General features: G+C 46.3%; 1 protein-coding gene across 1 annotated transcript in view; it reads left to right on the top strand.

The window, feature by feature from the left end:
- Nucleotides 1-17283, top strand: part of UTP20 (UTP20 small subunit processome component) — a 966235-nt gene that overhangs the window by 15959 nt on the left and 932993 nt on the right. The window contains exon 3 of the mRNA XM_069229033.1: nt 12407-12473. Within this exon, the coding sequence (XP_069085134.1) occupies nt 12407-12473 (67 nt within the window). The remainder of the gene's footprint in view (nt 1-12406; nt 12474-17283) is intronic.

Below are 17283 nucleotides of genomic sequence, written 5' to 3'. Positions count from 1 at the left end.
AGAGGAGCACTGGAGGGCCCCCAAGTAGGTACCAATCCCATACCCTCAGCGGCACAGGGGAAGCCGGGTGCATAGTGCAAACAGGGCGTCAGGTTTCCAATGGAACTCTATCGGGGGCCCGGTGCTGCAGGCGTCATTGTGGTGGGGTGGAGAGGTCAACCGAGGGTGGACACTTGGTCGGACTTGGTTGGAATCGCCTGGGGATCCTCCCTAGTTGTGTCTCCTGGACAAGGCCGTGGGCGTCTGGTGCAGAGTGGTTTAGGACTCAGGCTTCTGGAGTGAGGTGGAAGTCCTTTGGAAGCAGTTTCTTCTTCCTTCTTCTTGGACAGGTCCACTGTCCACAGGAGTTTCTTGGTCCTCTGTGATGCAGGTAGCGCCATGGAGGCTTTTCAGGGGTTGCTGGACCTATAGAACGTGTTGCTCTTCTTTTGCAGCTTTTTGAAGCAGGAGTTGGGACAGTAGGGCTGGAGCCGAGTCAGTTGTTGTCTCCTCTTCTCTGTAGGGTTTTCAGCTCAGCAGTCCTTCTTCTTGCGAGATCGTCAGGAATCTGGTGAGATGAGTTCAGGGGGGCCCTTAAATTCTAAATTTAGGGGTGTTAGGGTGAGGGGGCATTAGCCAGTGGTTACTGTCTCTGTGGGTGGCTACACCCTCCTTGTGCCCACTCACTTTGGGAACCAGGGCACATTACTATCCCTATTGATCCTAATCCCCCAAAGCAGGATGGAGGATTTCTCAATGAGGAGGTCACTTCAGCTCTGGTCACCTTAGTGGTGGTCCTGGCTGAGGGGTTTGACTCCTCCTTGCTTTTCCTACTTTTCCCTCTGTACTTGGCACCAAAAGTGGGGCATCTCCACTAACTGGAGTGCCCTGGGCCACTGTAATCCGAGGCTTGAGCCTTTGAGACTCACCGCTAGGTGTTACAGTTCCTGCAGGGGGAGGTGTGAAGCACCTCCACCCAGGACAGGCTTGGTTTCTGACACAGAGTGCACAAAGACACTCACCACATGTGGTCAGAAACTTGTCTGAAAGTGGCAGGCTGGCACAGACCAGTCAGTCTTACACTAGCAGTTGGGCTAACATAGAGGGGGCATCTCTAAGATGCCCTCTGTGTGCATCTTTCATTAAATCCCACACTGGCAGCAGTGTGGGTTTATTGTGCTGAGAAGTTTGATACCAAACTTCCCAGTATTCAGTGACGCCATTATGATGCTGTGGAGTTCGTAATGACAAACTCCCAGACATATACCTAATATGGCCACTGCTCTTACAATGAATGGGCTTACACACTGTAGGGGCATATTGCTGATGCAGCTATGCCCTCATCTGTGGTATAGTGCACCCTGCGTTAGGGCTGTAAGGCCTGCTTGAGGGGTGACTTACCTATGCCACAGGTAGTGGTTTGTGGGCATGGCGCCCTTAGAGGAGTGCCATGTCGATGTAGCCTTTTTCTCCCCACCAGCACACACAAGCTGCAAGGCAGTGTGCATGTGCTGAGTGAGAGATCACAGGGTAGCATAATACATGCTGCTCCCTTAGAGACTTTCCCAGGCCACAGGGCCCATGGTACCATGGGTACCTTTTACAAGGGATTTAACTGTGTGCCAGGGCTGTGCCAATTGTGGAAACAAAGGTACAGTTTTAGGGAAAGAACACTGGTGCTGGGGCCTAGATAGCAGGGTCCCAGCATACTTTCAATCAACGTTGGCATCAACACTAGGCAAAAAGTGGGGTGGGGAGGTACCCATGTTAACCCAGAACGTCACTGCTTGTTCAGCATGGGGCAGTGACTCTATAGGGGCCAAAAGTGAGCTTTTGACAAGATCAGTGCAATAAATGAGCCTCTCCGTAATATCATATTCATCTACTTTCTATGCCCTCCCATATATGGTTGTGTGAGAAAGTGGATTAATAGTTGAAGTGGGTGGTAGTTCTCTTCAAGTTACTAGTACAGTTAGGGATCCATAATTTAAACCTAAGTTCAACCTTTGGTAGCTATAGCACAGATCATATGGGCTTACCATAGGAGAAATGTCACACAGTAACAGTACCACTCCAATTTATTAAAATAGTGAACATTTTCATGTTCAAATAGACACCAGACGACAATTTGTCCCTAGACAAATAAACATAAAAATGACAAAAATCTGAGGTAGAGAACCAGAGATATGATTTTACAAAGTGTTAGGGTTTTCTAGCTCCAAAAAGCACAAAGCGCCAATCTTGGCTATGTGGTCATTTTAGACCGAGTCAAAGTCCAGACTTCTATTCATAGTCTACAGACATTTCAGAATGCAGCAGCTCATCTTCTGTTTTGCCTCCTGAGGTTCGCCCCAGCCTCCCAGCTTGTCTGAGAGCTTCATTGGCTTACAATTCCAAAACGTATACAGTTTAAGACACTGTGCAATGTGTTTAAGACTACAGCTCAAGTTGGCCTGTGCTACATTCAGAAGCTTATTCGACCTTCTCGTACAACACGCTCCCTGATATCTCAACACATGGGAGGCCGGACCTTTTCCGTTCTGGGCTCAAAACTTTGGAACTCTGTTCCACTTCCTTTGAGGAACTGCTGTACTCTTTCGGTCTTCATAAGAATCTGAAGACATGGCTTTATTAGTCTTAGGGTTGTTCTGCTATTTTCTTTTTGGATTAGCGCTAGGAAACCCTGAAAGGGTAGCTGCGCGTTTCAAAAAAACAAAATCAATCAAAGTCAAACGTTATAGTTGACCGAGATGGAGCGTAGGATGGATACAGGGGCCAGATTTTTCCCGGTGGAAAGTTTACCTTCTTAATCGTTTTCTGGAGTAAAGGCCTCATGGACTAGGTTGGTGGCAGGTTGTGGTGCCAGCTGGATCTGAAGAAGGACTCATCAGCAATGGTCGGGTAGAGCGCTGGATCTTGGTAGAAACTTCAGCTCTGGCAGAAAGGTCGAGGCTCTTGACTTCTGGAAAACTCCAAGTAGGTGAAGTCTGTTGTCGAGGCCCAGAAAGATGTCGCTGTATTTGGGGTGCTCTTCAGCGTTGGTTCCAGTAAAGGCCTCTACATGTGGACGTGTGACTATTTTTTGAGATATGATAAATTCAGCAGGCAAAGCACCATGTTGAGTCCGACCAGCAGTTAGGCGGCTCTGCAGCAGTCTGTTGGTAGCCTCCGGTTCTGTCTGCAAAAAGTTTGGAAAATACCTTTAGGGCACCACTTGGCTGTTAGGACTCAATCTCCCAGAAGCCACCAGCAGAATTGGGTGGAAAAACAGTTGGAACTGGTCAGCAGAGCTCTTGCAGTTGTGAGCTTCATGCAGCTTGTGTGTTCTTAGGCTTGAACAGGAGGCTTGCCAATTGAGCCCACTATTCTGTCCTAGGTAAAAGTGGGGAGCAGGCCCAGCCCTTCAGGGTTCTTTACATAGTTTCACCAGCATGTACAGTCCTTCCTCTGGCTTTCACAAATACAGAGATGTTATGAATGGGGTACTGAAGATGCCACATTCATGTCTAGTGCCAGTCTGTCGGTGGGGTAGAATCCTGACCACTTCCTAACTAATGGGGCAAACGTTCTGAGGGTGCACCTGCCCACTTTTGCAGCCATGTCTGTGTGTTTTACTGTAAACTATCCCACTGAGGACCTCTCTACAGAAAACGAATATAGCAAAGCCTTTCTTCCCTTGTGCAGAACTCTGGGCATACTCCTAGAGGTGTGTCCTAAGGAAATGAGGAACTCTCCCTGCTGACCAGCTCTGGAACAGCCCTGTCACCCCCCCCCCCCCCCCCCACACACACACACACACACACACACAAACTTCTCCACTGGGAGTGGCGCCACTCTGCCTACTTGAACAGTGGCAGACCTAGGTGACATTTAAGTCTGCCTGTGACAGCGGATGCCCCTTTGAAGCGTGTGCATTTGGTGTGCACATACCTCAGCAGGCCATCCTTCCAGGGGAGGTCATACCCCTCCCAGCCAAGACCCTTTTGTTCCCTGTCCTCGGGTCCATTCACACCGGGGCCATTCACACCTCTCAGCAGGCTGTGGGTGTCAGTTAAAGTTTAAATCTGACAAGGTCACTAGAGGCTTTTGGTAAGAAAATGCCAACTTTCTAAAAGAGGCATTTAAAAAAAACTGATCTGAAATCCGACTTGACCATTAGAATTGGATTTATAGCAGGGGTCTTCAAACTGGGGCGTGAGCCCCCCTAGAGGGCCTCAGGTGATCTGGGCCAGGGGGCGTTACACAGATAACAGCGTTTTGTTTTAAACAGAAACATGTGATTGCATTTTTAAAAAGGTAAAAGTACTTAACTGCAGTGCTTAAATACGACTAGACATATTTAAACATTGCCGTCTTTATAAAATATTTGTGAAAAATTCTGAGGGGGGCTGAATGATTTTTATTTTTACAAGGGGGGCGCGGCATTAAAAGTTTTAAGACCACTGGATTATAGGATGTTATAATGTAACCCAGTGCTTTTCTATGCCAGAGCCACAGTGAAAAAATGATTTTCACTGCCAGAACATATGCAACTTAAGTACACATGCCCTACTTTTTAAATACTCTACACTTTGCTCTGTGGGCATTTAGGGCCTACCTGGAATATATTAAGTTAGACGTCCTGATGAAAGCCCTGGACCTTACAGGCCATCGTAGGGACTGAAACATGTCGACGCAGTAGCTTGAGGGTCATAGGACCATAATATCTTAGAGTACCCCTATCACGTTTTTGTTTTCAACCATACCTACTGTCACCAGAGTAATGAAATACCTTGTGTACAGTAAGGTATTTTTAATCTTTAGCTCCCCAGCAGGATATTTGTAAGAGCTCCTGCAAGTTGGTAGCTCCCACCTTGGCTGTTAAGGGCTGGATTGGACCTGATGATGAAGCATGCCACTACTAGAGTGGGTGATGGTCACTAAAAAAGAAAATAAATCTTTTCCAAAAAGGGACAATTGAGATTAGGCCTGCTCGATTGTCTAGGGACACTTGGAGTTGATGGTGATTGATATGGGGAGCGTCTATCCCAAGGTTTCCTTAATGGTTCCCCCTAAAAAATCGCTGTACCTTCTGGAGTAACGGAGCAAACTCTGTCAGCACTATTGTCACTCCTTTGTTGAGACCCTGCTCTAATAACCTGGTGTTCGAGGTGGACCTCCCTCTCTCCTCCCTCCTGGCAGAGCCAAGATTTACAGCGCCTTTTCCTAACTACCACAGAGTGGGGATTACGTTCAATATCCCCTTTATCATTGAGTGAATCAACCCCATCTAACCGGTCAAAATGGTTTGAAATGGGAACACTATACACCACATTATTGAAATGGGATCCAGTGCCAACAGTGAATGTGGCAGGAGGGCTATGGAACATTGGCATTTGGCGGTTGTGCTCAGCAGCAAGGCTGGGTTTGTGAGAATACCCCAGAGGCAGAAGGGAAATACTTGACCCCCCCCTCCAATCTGGATTACTCGCATGATCAGAAAACCTAATACCAGTTGTGGGTCTCTAAAATTGATAATCACGCAGTCCCCTGGTCGATCTAGGGGTCCTGGCCCAATCAACCCCACACTTGGAGTAAAGCATTTGCCAATGAAAGGGGGAAGTTCTTTTTGCGGAAAAGCCAATTTAATGATGTATTTGCGAGTTCTGCTTGTGGTTCTTTGTGTTCCTTTTGCAGCGGTGGTACCCCAGACAAAATTGCCATGTAGGGGCACAAAGCAGGGGGTATGTTAATCATGGGTAGCTTGTGACTTCAGGAAGGGCCACCATGCCCAATAGGCCCATTTTTACTTCGCCCTTTGCCTTAGCACTTCCCCTAAGTTGCTCTCTTTGCTGGGATCGACTGCTGGAGGAAAACATCTCTATATTGAGGTGGGGAACAATGGTGGGGCCTTTATGGTCACCGGTCTTGGCAGAACTAGTGGGTGGAGCAACCTTAGTGTGGCCCTCAATGTCTGAGTGACTTGTCCCACCCCAAGGGACTTTCTCATTTGCCTGTAGGGGCTAAGTCCGTGTTCTAAAATTATTATTAAGAATTTGTTCTATTGCAGGAAGACGTGCTGTGATACATGTTAGTTCCAAACACAAAATGTCCTTGACTTTTAAAACAAATTCCTCCACTGGTTGGGCCATCCATTAGGGGTGACTCACTGAGCCCCTTCCAGTTCCATTGCTAGGCAGCAGTGCATCCATTGGGGGGGCAGGTAAGAGTCCACTAGAGTGCCAGCCTCAATATACTTGTTCTGAGCCATTCTCTTAGAGTTCTTAACTAGTGCCTGAATAAGATGTTGGTCCTCATAGCCGGCGTCAGGCATAGATGATGCAATAGATGTTCGAGTCAGATGGTCTTGCTCCCCCCCCCCCCCCTCTACACCATTTGCAGCAATATTGGAAGTGCTGAGCGCTATTACAACATCAGAATGACTGATTGGTGCATGCATAGGCAGACCTGGGCTCAGGGACAAACTTCTTTCTGTCAACTTAGTCTCAGTTTAGATCACACCCATTCCCCTCTACAACATCCAATCAATCGAGTTCCGTTGAGGGTTGGGGGGGGGAAGGGGATGCGTGGGCACGTTTTCATTTTCATTTTCGCTCAGCCATATGGCCAAATCTGTAAGGGCATAGTGAGCTCAAACAATTTGGGAGCTTTGGGGGACTTTTCCTACCTTGGGGTCAGAGTCTGTAGGGGCTGAATATAAGTAAGGTCCCCTCTAAGAAATATCGCCTGTGTTGCCCAGACATGATAATAATGACCTCTAACAGTGCAGTGCTTCATAGCACAAAGGTAATTCCAGTGCAGGAAAATATCAAACCGCTTGGAACAGATGGATAAAGGCAGTCTTGCAATCCAAGAAAGATGTTAGTGGGGTGGCCCAGCCTTGTCTGGCTGCAAACGGGCATAGACTGCTGTTCGCCTGGTCTTCTCCCGGTTGCGTCCCATGTTGCAGGAGAGACCTGGGCGCATCCCGTGCTGCGGGAGAGACCTAGGCGCTATGTAGCTCGGCAGCACAGACGCCTGTGCATGCCTCCTCCTCCTCGGTGCACAGGTAATTCTGGGACAACGAGACACTCATGAGATGCTGAGGCAGAGTCTCAAATGTACAGCGTGTCCCAGTGAGTTTTACTGAGTATCTTTTTATTCTCCTGATCAAACTCCTTCCAGTGTGCGGCATTGATTGATTCTAAAGATCCTAGGTGAACCCTGATTTATCGTGTGTTTGGCATACTGCAAACATATGAGATAGTGAAAGTTGCATTCAGTGGCTGCAATTGCTGTCATTTATTGGAATTTATAATTCAGGGCTTCTGATGCCGTACATGGTCTACCAGAGACTTTGTTTCACACAATGAGCATGTTTAGATTGAGATATATCTGTGGTCCGGGGACCCATGGGGTTCCGCAAAGCCTTCTCACGGGGTCAAGCATGACTGCTTCTAAAATTCAATAATATTAACAGATTATTGAAGTGTGTATACATAAATAAAGTGGCTAAAGGTACAATTGAACATTTTAAAACATACTGTAAATGCCAGGGAATTTTAAATTTGAGGCTAAAAATTACATTAGTATCCTCCGCTTGATACGTAGGAGCAGTGCAGGTGCATCAGACAGAATATAGCATGGGCCATTTGCGGCTTCATTTTAATTTAGAAAAGCTCAAACCTTCCTATTAACATTTTTTTTATTTATTCATATTTGTTTGAAATGAGCAATCATTTGTGTACATCTGTAACTTGTGTGTATTGTTTGCTGTTCAAATCATCAACAATGTTTAGGTCTCCGGCTTCCAGTAAAGACTCAGCGGGGTCCCCGGGTTCCATTATTGATACAGTAGGGGTCCACAGAAGTGAAAAGGTTCAGAACTAATGGCAATACAGTACATTGGCTTGGTTGCAAGTATCGATACACAGGTTGTACCAAGAGTGGATAATGAAAGAGAAGACACTTACAGTCAGGGTGACCGGACTCCGAGTATACAACACAGTTTCAATATAAATCCCACAGCTCATTATTCAGGATCAGAATAGTATGTGTCCTTGTGGGCACAAGGAGGATCTAGTCTATACATCCGTAAATTACAATAGCAGATATAGCATGTATGTTAGTCATCTCTGGAGCTTATCAAATCACAGGTGTCCCCTTTCAAAAAAGGATCCATGCATAGTCTGTGGCCCATTGGATCTTGTCTACCCATCAGTCATGACCTCCGCTTCCTCCTGAGGTAGCTCTTCTGTTTTGATCCTGGACAAGTAAGCCTGATGAAGTTGTCAGATTTTAATTGGACCACTACTGATTGGGAGCAGTTCCCAGTAGGTATCAGACTGTGTGTTACAGTAGGCCATATCCACGTGCCAGTCCTTCAGCGGTCTGAAGCAGACCATGGGCCCAGCGCACTGCTAGCCTGTGCCTTGCAAGCAATAAGCTGATGGCCACCAGTTGTCCAACGGTGCCCTGCACCTCTCTATCGTACCCCAGCATACCCAGTAGAGGTGCTTGCTCCACCTATTTACCAGTGATTGCCTTTAGTTCCCTTAACATGGCTTGCCAAAACCTCTGCACTGCAGGGCACAATCCGCCTCTTCCTCATCAGAGCACGGGCAGCCCAAATCTAAACGGACAGGCAGATATGTCAACGGGGTGCACTACATATTTGAAATGCTGAGCGGCAATACTGCCATTGCTTATCACTAATAACAATCCCTAGATCCCTCTGACATTCGAACCTAACCTTTGAGACTCCAGGCCTTCGCACCTCCTGCGCAAATGCATAGAATCTCGCCACTGTTTGGCAGAGGCCTACTGTTTTGTAGAAGAGAGATCAGCACGGACATTTCCAGAGGTTCCAGGGCTTCTTCTCCTAATAGTCTCTAATGTATGGCGCACACTGTAATAATGAAATTGAGTTAGGACGGTGGGTTCTGCATTACGCTCCTGGACCACATCTCAGCTGTACATTGTGCCTTTGATGAAGAAGTCCCACTTGGTCTGTATACCCTGCTCCCTCAGCGCATTCATAGCTCCCTGCTGTTGCCCCATAGAGAACCATAGGGACCAAGTCAAGGGCACATGCAGCGAGTAAAGCAGTGACCCAGCCTGTCGCTCCAGGAAGTGCTTCCAGGAACAATTCATTGTGTTCATGGAGTCAAACACGTTATAGTGCCTTATCGGTTTCCCAAATGGTGTTTCGGACAACATGTGTGGGGTTGCAGCATACTGTTCCAGCCACAAATGTGGTAGGTCCCGTGAACCATTAACCCAGTAATGAGTGAACATGCACTGCGCCGCCCTGTAGTAGGTTTCTGAATCAGGGGCATTGAGCCCCACATGTCATAGGGTAAAGTCATGTTTTCCCAGTACACTCACGGCTGTTTCACCTCCCATACAGTCGAACCCTAAGGGCCTGGAGTTCAGCAAACACTGATCGGGGTAATAGCATTGGAATATTCATGAACAGTAATAAAAATTGAGGTAACACCACCGTTAGCATGATAGATACACGCCCAGGAAGCAACAGCAGCAGTCTAACCCAGCGCCCCCCCCGCCCCCCAAGAGCCTCTGCTCTGCCCTACCGTAGTTGTCTAGCATCAGAACTGCCAGGTCCGTATGTACCCGCATCCCCAAGTAGCGCAGTGAATCCATCGTCCACTGCAGTAGGTAGTCTATCTGCAGCAGCGTTGTGGCAGGAGTGAGCGGGAATATAATAGACTTATCCCAGTTTATGCAAAGCCCGGAATGTCCCCTGAACAATACCACCTCATGTAGTACCAGCGCAAAGTTATGTTCTGGAATGCGTTTATAAAGCAGAATGTTGTCTGCATACACCTTTTTTTTTTTTTCTTCTTTTTTTTCTTTAGCCTCTATGCATAGCATCAATGTTATGCAGCATGGCCAAAATGTATTGACAAGGCCAATAGGTGCTATTGGCTTTGCCTGTGTATGTTTTTAATTTCCCCAACTCCGCGTGGTGTGTTACTCTGCATTTGCACTGTGGGAGAGGTGGGGAAAAGACTGTAGGCCTGAACGAGGCAGCCAGTAGACTGCTTAGCAACTATTACAGATTGCATGCTACTGAGGGATCATCTGTCTCAAACTGAGAGTGAGCGTGAATTCCAGACTGGAGGCCAGGTAATAAAAGGATAGACTGAAATCCTTTATTTTATAGATGCAAGGGACTTTCAGCACACTTGTTGTGGATGAATGCAAGTGTCAGCCATTATTATGAAGGATAATATAATTATGTAGAAAGTGTGGAAAGGGGGAGTGAATAGTACAGTGTACAGTGCACTTATCTTTGAAAGAAATTCAAGACACTACTAATATAAAGAAGAGGAGAGGTAATGAAAAATGGGGAGGTGAGAGAATTAACTTGGTGACTTGATTCTGGATACACTGTAGACTATATAAAAGAGATTTGTTGAGCTAATGAGTTACAGTAGACCTAATGTGTGGTTTAAGTGGTGTTCGTTGCCCCTCCAGTGAAAGAAGAGGGTTGGTTTTATGGAGTTTTCACAGATGTAAATTGTAGACTGAGGCCATAGATGCTACTTATTCTAAAATAATCAGTTTGGCATCAAGGGTAATTCCCAGGCTCTTGACAGTGATTGCTGGAATAGGAGCATGTGCTAATTCCAGGGGTAAATAGTTGTTGGTCCATAGTGAGGAATTGTCTCTGACCACCAGTGTCTGTGTTTCATCAGAAGATGAGTATTAGTCAGTTTCTATAAATCCTACGTTTTATATGTACCAAGCAAGAGTAAAAATCTTGGGGTGAATGAAGAGACCTGTTAAATCCAAACAGCAACTGGATGTCATGAGCATATGTAAAAAACGGTATGGCTAAAAATCGAGTCGGCCTGTCCAGGAGCATAGATGGTAGAGAGCAGAGCTTTGTGGTACATGGCAGAGCATGATTGATTTTTGTGAGAGGTGGTTACCCAGAAGGATTCTTATGGAGTGAGTGGTTTGGGTGCTCAACATCACTTTCTCCATAACTCAACTGGCTCATTTACACACTCTGTCAACAACCACAGGCCAGACCCATCCCTTAGTCTTCCTTCTCATACTTTCATAAGATCATTCTGTACTGGTGAGAGACCTGCTGTCTTGGTTTACCATGGGGTCCACCGATCACTAAATTTTCTGCAAAGTAGCTCTAAGACACTCCTCCTCCCTCTGCCATGTAGCCATATATTCTCAGAGTCTCTGCCAGTCACCATCACGGTTTCTCTGACTGTTGAGGAGGAGAGTGAAGGAAGGATTGAGGGAAAGTGCCTTCTCACTTAACCAACCTCTCACTTGGCCAAGCTACCACAGACATCATCAAAGACTGCAGCACCATGGTTAACACTCGGAAAGCAGAAAAAGTAAAGCAACAACTTTTTCTGTTGAGTCATGCCGTATACTCATTGCAGAATCATCACTGTAACGATTAAATATGGCGGTAAGTGTGATGTCCTCTGAGCTTTTCATGTTTGAACAATTCACCAAGAAAGGCATAATAATTTGTTTGTAGGAATCTGGGGCTTGAAACCTGGCTTGGAGCCTAGCTTGTATGGTAGACTAGAAAACCACATAGCGTATCTTCAAGGTTTGCTTGTGAAATTATTCCTATGTGCCTGCTTTCTTTATATGAGTGCCTCTTGTGAATAGGTTTCTGAATTACCAAAAGCTGCTTTATATTGTATTGTAGAGAAATGGTTCCCAAAGGGCTCTGCACACATATAGCCATTACTGGAGGAAATTGGCGACATGAGCCAAGTAAATACTACACTGTTTACCAATACAGGATCACACATTAGTAGATGGACAGGCATTTACCAGGTCTTGTAAATGCCTCCTATTCAGAATTTTTAATCGAAAACGGGGCACATCATGAGTAATTTGTGCCTACCCCACCAAATTCTGCCTGTCTCAGCAATTATCAGACATTTTACCCTCAGTAAATGTGGGCATGTTTGACTTATGAAAAATGGTGTTGGTGTGATAATTATTCCCCCAGAAGGTACTTCATGCTGGGAATGGCGTACAATTTGGAATCACCATCCCTGTGCAGGGAACAGAATTTTGGCCTATAAACAAGGTCTCAGTGGAATGTTGTTCTTATAAATGTCATGTGAAGAAAGTAATGTAATGTTAAATTGACTGTATAGAAGTGGGTGGACAATGTCCACTGTGGTTTGCTTACAGTGTCTCAAAGTTCCCAACTAATCCTACCATTTGCTTTATGACATAAACTGAGTGCCAGAAACTCAAACTGAAATTTGAACAATGATAGATGGTTCAGAAAAGGCATTGTGAGTTTTGTTGGAGAACCAGTTAATAAATTAGTTTGTGATCTGTGTGTGGTCATAATCTATTCTTTGAATTTGTGACACACTATTTTGCATGTTTGATCTTTCACTGATAAATGTTTTTATTTCTGCAGGAAGTTGAGACATATTTCTATGAAGGATTACAGAAATGGAGAGACTTGAACCAAACACAGCATTTTGGTATGTGTTTTTATCTTACAATGCAATCTGTACAAGACCGAAGCTTGTTTATATACATTTGTGTTCTTCAGCTGGCAAACTGCTTTCTTCATTAAATGCAAAATCTTTCGTTTTCTATGTAACCCATGTTTCTTAGGTGCCCTTTTGTGTTGAGAAAAACAAAACAGTGAGTTGGGTGGGTGTAGTTGTCCAACACATAGAGTGTAAATTGAGGACCTTGCTCTGGTGTCAGTGTAGTATCTTATCTAGGTGCACTTATCAACACTAAAAAAATCCAATCACTCTTCCAATTTGCCTGATGTCTCTAAGAACATTTGTAATGTTCTTGTATAGTCCCAGGGATAAGAGCTTTGCAGTTGAAGGATAGCTATGAGCTGCAAACCTTACTATCATCTTAGTACACCAACTTCTGTACTTGCCAGATGCCATCACAGTTTATGCTGTTGAACAGTGTCTGACGGAAAGGGCTCTAAAGATGACCAATGTATTGCTGTACAGAGAGGTGCTAGGAATAACAAGCATTGTCAAAGCCAATAGATCTCGCCTATGCAAGAGCTATTAGCTGTGCCAATGTGTTTTAGCCACGTTGTTCACCAGCGTGGCTTATGTTCAGTGTAGGAAGTTGGCTTTGTATGTGCTATTTCAAAGTAAGGAATAGCATGCACAGAGTCCAAGGGTTCCCCTTAGAGGTAAGATAGTGGCAAAAAGAGATAATACTAATGCTCTATTTTGTGGTAGTGTGGTCGAGCAGTAGGCTTATCAAAGGAGTAGTGTTAAGCATTTGTTGTACATACACACAGGCAATAAATGAGGAACACACACTCAGAGACAATTCCAAGCCAATAGCTTTTTGTTATAGAAAAATATATTTTCTTAGTTTATTTTAAGAACCACAGGTTCAAATTCTACATGTAATATCTCATTTGAAAGGCATTGCGGGTAAGTACTTTAGGAACTTTGAATAATTACAGTAGTATATATACTTTTCACATACAACACAAATAGCTGTTTTAAAAGTGGACACAGTGCAATTTTCACAGTTCCTGGGGGAGGTAAAGTATTGTTAGTTTTTGCAGGTAAGTAACCCACCTACAGGGTTCAGATTTGGGTCCAAGGTAGCCCACCGTTGGGGGTTCAGAGCAACCCCAAAGTTACCACACCAGCAGCTCAGGGCCGGTCAGGTGCAGAGGTCAAAGAGGTGCCCAAAACACATAGGCTTCAATGGAGAGAAGGGGGTGCCCCGGTTCCAGTCTGCCAGAAGGTAAGTACCCGCGTCTTCGGAGGGCAGACCAGGGGGGTTTTGTAGGGCACCGGGGTGGACACAAGTCCACACAAAAAGTACACCCTCAGCAGCGCGGGGGCGGCCGGGTGCAGTGTGTAAACATGCGTCGGGTTTGTAATGGTTTTCAATGGGAGACCAAGGGGTCTCTTCAGCGGTGCAGGCAGGCAAGGGGGGGCTCCTCGGGGTAGCCACCACCTGGGCAAGGGAGAGGGCCTCCTGGGGGTCACTCCTGCGCTGGAGTTCCGATCCTTTAGGTGCTGGGGGCTGCGGGTGCAGGGTCTTTTCCAGCCGTCGGGATTTTAGAGGCAGGCAGTCGTGGTCAGGGGGAGCCTCGGGATTCCCTCTGCAGGCGTTGCTGTGGGGGCTCAGGGGGGACAACTTTGGTTACTCACAGTCTTGGAGTCGCCGGAGGGTCCTCCCTGAGGTGTTGGTTCTCCACCAGTCGAGTCGGGGTCGCCGGGTGCAGTGTTACAAGTCTCACGCTTCTTGCGGGGATTTGCAGGGGTCTTTAAATCTGCTCCTCTGTAACAAAGTTGCAGTCTTTTTGGAACAGGGCCGCTGTCCTCGGGAGTTTCTTGTCTTTCTTGAAGCAGGGCAGTCCTCTGAGGATTCAGAGGTCGCTGGTCCTGGGGAAAGCGTCGCTGGAGCAGGTTTCTTTAGAAGGCAGAAGACAGGCCGGTAGGACTGGGGCCAAAGCAGTTGGTGTCTTCTTTCTTCTTCTGCAGGGGTTTTTCAGCTCAGCAGTCCTCTTCTTCTTGTAGTTGCAGGAATCTAAAACTTTAGGTTCAGGGAAGCCCTTAAATACTAAATTTAAGGGCGTGTTTAGGTCTGGGGGGTTAGTAGCCAATGGCTACTAGCCCTGAGGGTGGGTACACCCTCTTTGTGCCTCCTCCCAAGGGGAGGGGGTCACATTCCTATCCCTATTGGGGGAATCCTCCTTCTACAAGATGGAGGATTTCTAAAAGTCAGAGTCACCTCAGCTCAGGACACCTTAGGGGCTGTCCTGACTGGCCAGTGACTCCTCCTTGTTTTTCTCATTATCTCTCCTGGACTTGCTGCCAAAAGTGGGGGCTGGGTCCAGGAGGCGGGCATCTCCACTAGCTGGAGTGCCCTGGGGCATTGTAACACGAAGCTTGAGCCTTTGAAGCTCACTGCTAGGTGTTACAGTTCCTTCAGGGGGAGGTGTGAAGCACCTCCACCCAGAGCAGGCTTTGTTTCTGTCCTCAGAGAGCACAAAGGCTCTCACCGCATGGGGTCAGAAACACGTTTCTCAGGAGCAGGCTGGCAGAGACCAGTCAGTCCTGCACTGAACAATTGGGTAAAATACAGGGGGTAGCTCCAAGATGCCCTCTGTGTGCATTTTTTAATAAATCCAACACTGGCATCAGTGTGGGTTTATTATTCTGAGAAGTTTGATACTAAACTTCCCAGTATTCAGTGTAGCCATTATGGAGCTGTGGAGTTCGTTTTTGGCAGACTCCCAGACCATATATTCTTATGGCTACCCTGCACTTACAATGTCTAAGGTTTTGCTTAGACACTGTAGGGGCATAGTGCTCATGCACATATGCCCTCACCTGTGGTATAGTGCACCCTGCCTTAGGGCTGTAAGGCCTGCTAGAGGGGTGACTTACCTATGCCACAGGCAGTGTGAGGTTGGCATGGCACCCTGAGGGGAGTGCCATGTCGACTTAGTCATTTTCTCCCCACCAGCACACACAAGCTGGCAAGCAGTGTGTCTGTGCTGAGTGAGGGGTCCCTAGGGTGGCATAAGACATGCTGCAGCCCTTAGAGACCTTCCCTGGCACCAGGGCCCTTGGTACCAGGGGTACCAGTTACAAGGGACTTACCTGGGTGCCAGGATTGTGCCAATTGTGGAGACAATGGTACATTTTAGGTGAAAGGACACTGGTGCTGGGGCCTGGTTAGCAGGGTCCCAGCACACTTCTCAATCAAGTCAGTATCAGGCAAAAAGTGGAGGGGTAACTGCAACAGGGAGCCATTTCTTTACATTCAGCGTGGCTGAAAGTTAGTGGCATACAGGAGAGAGGGGTGGAATGGTGTGCATTGGAGTGTTGTGTAGTGACAGTGTTGTGTATTGGATGTATTGGAGTGGCACATTGTGGAGTCGTGTAGAGTGGCATGGATAGTGGACTGATGTAGAATGCATTGGCATGGAGTTTTGCAGAACGTACAGTGCAGTGGCATAGATTAGGGTGGTGAATAGTAGAGTGGAGTGGCGCAGCGTGGCATAGAGTGCAGTAACAGAATTCAGAGTAGAGTTTAGTCGCATAGAGTGCAGTGGTGCAGCGTAGAATAGATTGGTGCTGAGTAGAGTATACTGCCATAATCAGTGGAGTAGAGTGGCGTAGGCTTCAGTGGCGGAGAGTGCAGTGTTGCAGAGTAGTGTGTCGGAATGCAGTGGTGTAAAGTGGCATAGAGAGCAGTGGCGTAGAGTACAGTGATGCAGAGTAGAGTGCAGTTGTTACGAGTAGAGTGGCGTAGAGTGCAGTTGCGTAGTGGCATTTAGTGTAATGGAATAGATTAAAGTGGTTTAGAGTGCAGGAGTATAGAGTTGAACGTTACAGAATAAAGTGCATTAGCATAGAGTGCAGGGGCATAGAGTGACGTGTTGCAGAGTGCTGTAGTGTACAGTGGCATAGAGTTGTGGTCAGTAGATTGGTGTGGCCTAGACTTGAGTGTTGCAGAGCGCAGTGATGTGGTGTAGTGTAGTGTGCCGAAGAGTGCATTAACATTGAGTAGTGTGGTACAGGGTAGAGTAGAGTGGCGCAGTGTGGAGTGGTACAGAGCACAGTGGCATGGAGTGGTGCAGATTTGAGTGGGGTATTCATGGTGTGGTAGCACACTGCCATTATATACAACACATTTTCAATTGAAATTGCTATTGCTTTTTCACAAACATACAGTTTTACTACTAAATCTGTACAGTGCATAGACAAAAATGTGTGGACATTGCATCATTTAATGATTTGTTTTCACCATATTAAAGTATTTGTTTCCAGCACACTTCATAAATAACAAAAAACATGCTTCATTTGTGGGTTCATAATTCTGATATAAACTGAAATACTTACACAGTTCATTTAAACAATGTGTGCTAGGAAAAAAAAACTCTTTCCTACTTTCCAGTATCATCAGCAAGATTGTCACATAAATCCTATCACTTTGAAGTCGGAGAAAGAAGAGTAAACAAGCGCCATTAGTAGACAGCGCCTGACATTTGACCTTGGTCTTTGAATTCACATCAAATGTGACAAGATAAGGCCGATATTTAAAGGCCTGATAACAGAAAATGAGTTCGTAGAAGGATACAGAAAACACGGCTTAGGAAATGGGAGGCACGAACTGAACCTGGACATCCTAAAGCGGCTAAAGCCAGCAAATGTAAAGACAGAAAGTGAGAGTAACAAACCACAAAGGCACTGGTAATCAAGAAGTGGAATGCATTCCTAGGTCACTTCAAATGTCTCCAAGGTGTCTTTAGCATACCTGACAGCTGTGCTGTCT

The sequence above is a fragment of the Pleurodeles waltl genome, chromosome 4_1, assembly GCF_031143425.1.
Source record: "Pleurodeles waltl isolate 20211129_DDA chromosome 4_1, aPleWal1.hap1.20221129, whole genome shotgun sequence".
Taxonomy (NCBI): Eukaryota; Metazoa; Chordata; class Amphibia; order Caudata; family Salamandridae; genus Pleurodeles; species Pleurodeles waltl.
This window is presented reverse-complemented; position numbering and strand designations above follow the sequence as displayed.